At 38.6% G+C, this 3,777-nt stretch overlaps 1 protein-coding gene across 1 annotated transcript in view; it reads left to right on the forward strand.

The window, feature by feature from the left end:
- Window positions 1–292: 292 nt before the first annotated feature.
- Window positions 293–3,777, forward strand: part of LOC111867683 (low density lipoprotein receptor adapter protein 1-like) — an 82,975-nt gene continuing 79,490 nt past the window's right edge. Inside the window, exon 1 of the mRNA XM_023857735.2 lies at window positions 293–429. Within this exon, the coding sequence (XP_023713503.1) occupies window positions 384–429 (46 nt within the window). The 5' untranslated portion in view covers window positions 293–383. The remainder of the gene's footprint in view (window positions 430–3,777) is intronic.

The raw sequence follows: 3,777 nt of genomic DNA on the forward strand, positions 1-3,777 counted from the left end.
TAATGTAAATAATGGAACACACATAAGCATTACTTTCATTCTACCCAGTGGATTATACCAGTGTTTCATTGGCGGGAAAATCAGTAGTGTTCTACGGTAGGAAATACCTTCCTGTTACAGGTAACAGTCAGCTTTCCAACGGCATAAACATTTCATCTTGAAATGGCACTAGCGATCCCTGAACTGTAATTACTGACAACGTCGTGAAGAAATTAACATAACTGCAACAAAATACGTTATGTTGGCAGCTTTGTTTGAAAGCAGCAGCCGGATGGTGGGGGACTCCCGGTGCTATAGGAGGCTGGATCCAGCACGGCGGCAGAAGCGGTGGGGTGTTGATGCGATAGAGACGTGCTGTCAACAGCTGAGTACTGACAGCCAGCATGTCCTTCTTGAAGGCGATATGGAGGGGCAATTCCAAACACAAAAGTGAGTACAACATAATATTATGCTAAGCAACATTGTAATGCAATTGAAATAATTGCGCGATGATGTTATCTTTATCGAACTAAGCTTCGGTCGTGTATGCTTTCTGTATATGAAAATTATAATTTTTGTATTCTTGTGCTAAAATTCACCAAGTTAGATGCTCTTTCTCGTATCATTCAAACTATTTAACAGAAAGATATGTTCAGTATGATTTGATTTCCTGTTCTTTTATGAGCCACTTCTAATCGTTAGTGTTATCTTTAAAAAAAATAAATTAATCAAGTCTTCTATTGTGCATTGAAATTTGTAGGCTTTGACACTTCTGTAACTGACATGCTTTCAGAAATGTTTATATTTAGTTGCATTGGCATTTGGCCGCGCCATAGCTCAAGCGGTTAGTCGGTGGCTTTCCACCGCGGCGGCCCGGGTTCGATCACGGGTCTGGTCAAGTGGGATTTGTGGTGGACAAAATGGCGCTGGGGCGGGTTTTCTCCGAGTACTTCGGTTTCCCCTGCCAATTTTCATTGCACCAAATTCTCCATCATCATAATCACCCGGGGCAGCCTCCAATAGGCCAATCAGAGGCCGCCGTGCCGAGTGGACCCACTTGGACTACACCCCCCACTAAAACATTTACATTGGCATTTAAATATACGTATATTTAAGATAAATATTACTATGTTCCGAAGAAATAAGGTTTTATGTCTATATAAACGAGGTTAATGCCTTGATGTTTTATCGCCTAGATATCCGAATTATGTGACCCTGATAATGTTTTAATTATCATATGTCTATTTGTAAATATCATTTATTTTGAACATAACATTCATTTATCATGACAAAAAGCTAAGAATGTTCTTGGTGTACTGACCTACTTAATTGAGATTTTCATTTGAAGTACGAGATGTATATTCAGATTTTTATAGTACGAGTAGTAATTCTGAGTCATTACAATTACAACTATCCATAAATGAGCTGTCTTTGGGTCAAAATAGCAATTCTCAATTTTCCAGCAACGTGTAATGCAATGTGCTTCTCACAACTGGGAACAGAGCAATCACAGGTTGTCCAGTATTGGTTCCATCTTTTCGATTGAAATTGTTGTTCTTCAGTACATGTTAATATGGAAGATGTAACTTTATTTCAAACAACTTAAATACGTTTGTTATTACGTTCTTTTAAACCCATCTACTTGTGAGTCATGTATTGACGCCATATAATCCTCATTACTGTTAGCGCCGTTGAATAAACCATAAAAATAAATTAATCGTGTCATTGTAAGCACTAAATTTTTTTCATTTTTTGAATTCATTATATAAACTAGATTATATTCCAATGCAATAAATATATTATTTTAAGAGTATAGAGGATACTTCTCTCCCTGTATCGCATCTGTTCAAATGTTCACGAAAAATTAATTATTTTGCTTAGAAATTTTGAGTGCATATGACTTATGTATTTATTATTTATATAAAGATGCTCTCCTAGCTCACAGGCGTCGAATAATAGGATATTGGTGAATAATGGGTTTGGTAAGATGTGGAAGGACGCGGTAATAGTTTGAGTTGACATTCTGGCCCCGCATTTGCCTCGAGAGACTGAGTGAAACCACGATAAACATCAGTGAGAGTAGCTAAGCTTGGAATTAAGATGGCCACTTCTAATTAATATCGCATTTCATTTGACTTTGCTTAATCAACAGTTTACGCAGTAACATTAAATAGCGTCTAACTTCTGAGGTTTGAGGTTCATAAACTATCTTCTGGTGTGTGACGCCGTGCAGTCTGGTGAAAGTTCACCGAGGTTTCGGAGGAATGAACTACCTCCATTCCCTTCCTGCGCTTGCTTGTTTGCTTGAAGATTAAGTCAGTGCGTTGCTCTGAAACGTCGGTTAAATTCTATCAGATTACACAGCAACTCGTCCGGGAAGGCGATATTCTTCAACATACGACTGACTCGAGCTCAATGTTTCCTTTCCTATAAGATGCTACTAATGATGATCCACTCACTCACTCACTCATAGAGTTGAGCCTTTCTTGAGAAGCCACCAATTGTGCAGCTACTCAATGACTTCTCAGTATTTTATGGAACCCGAAGGTATATTACCGTGTTCACAAGAGCCCTCCACCGATCCCTATCCTGAGCCAGATAAATCCAATCCTATCTCTCTCAGATCCATTTTAATATTGTCCACCCACCTACGCGTTGGTTTTCCCAATGGTCTATTTCCATCTGGCTTTCTCACAAATATCCTAATGCATTCCTCTTCTCCACCATTCGTGCTACCTGCCCTGCACACCTCATTCTCCTTGGCTTGATCATTCTAATTATACTTGACGAAGAGTGCAAGTTTTGCATTTTTCTCCACACCATAATTTTGTGTCATGAATCTGACATTTTATAGAAGGCGGTTAAACGCTGGCTAGCAAGAACCGATGTAACCACGAGAAAGCTTAGTGAGGCTAGCCCTTCATAGGTATTCAGTTTGTATGTCTATCCAAATTAAAGTCTGGTTCGATATGATCTATCACGTAAGTTAACTACTTCGGTTGAATGTAGCTTGCGAGTCTCAACGCGCGATAAGTACATTTGAAGTCAGAAAGTGCTGCCGGGTTGCCAGTGTGTGTGTTATTAATAGAACCACATCGTACCAATGCATTTGAGGTATGCAGACTATTTCCAAACACTGCAATCTCTATTCTGCATTGTAGAAACTCGATGTTTTCCTAGTGCCGAAACACCACACCATGAGGACGTAGAGGGTGAATGTAAAGTAAATTTATCCTTGTGCTTAATTAATTAAGCATTGTGTACGGGTGGTGGAGGTACTTCCGAGTGAGAGCTTCGCGCCGTTCTAGGCTTCGGAACTAGACTGCAGTCAGTGGTCAGATTCACGCTCCGGTCTCTTTACCTCCAGCGAAAGATGATGCTTGAAGATAAGGGGCATAGTTATGATATAATTATGTTCTCTTCCTTTGACATTATACATAAAAAGAATTATTTCAGAACGTAAATTCATCGGCAATGCAATTCGGTACCAGAATATTCGACAAAATAACACTCCATGTTGTATTTTTAAGTACGTTTTCAAGAAGAAATATGAAAACAGTTATAAAATGGATTGCTGGCACCCAAGCGACAGAAAGACATCAAGAAAAATCAAAACACGCTTCCAACCAAGTATATATTTTCCAATTGTTTTGGTTAATAATTCGATTACAGTCAGTCTGTTTTCTATTCGAAGTAAAATAATTAAAATTAACTTATAATAGAATAGGGCGCAAAAAAAAAAAATAGAAAAACAAGAGCGGAAAACAGAACGAGAAATATGGACTTTCATTTTCACGT

This window comes from Cryptotermes secundus, unplaced genomic scaffold (assembly GCF_002891405.2).
Source record: "Cryptotermes secundus unplaced genomic scaffold, Csec_1.0 scaffold931, whole genome shotgun sequence".
Lineage (NCBI taxonomy): Eukaryota > Metazoa > Arthropoda > Insecta > Blattodea > Kalotermitidae > Cryptotermes > Cryptotermes secundus.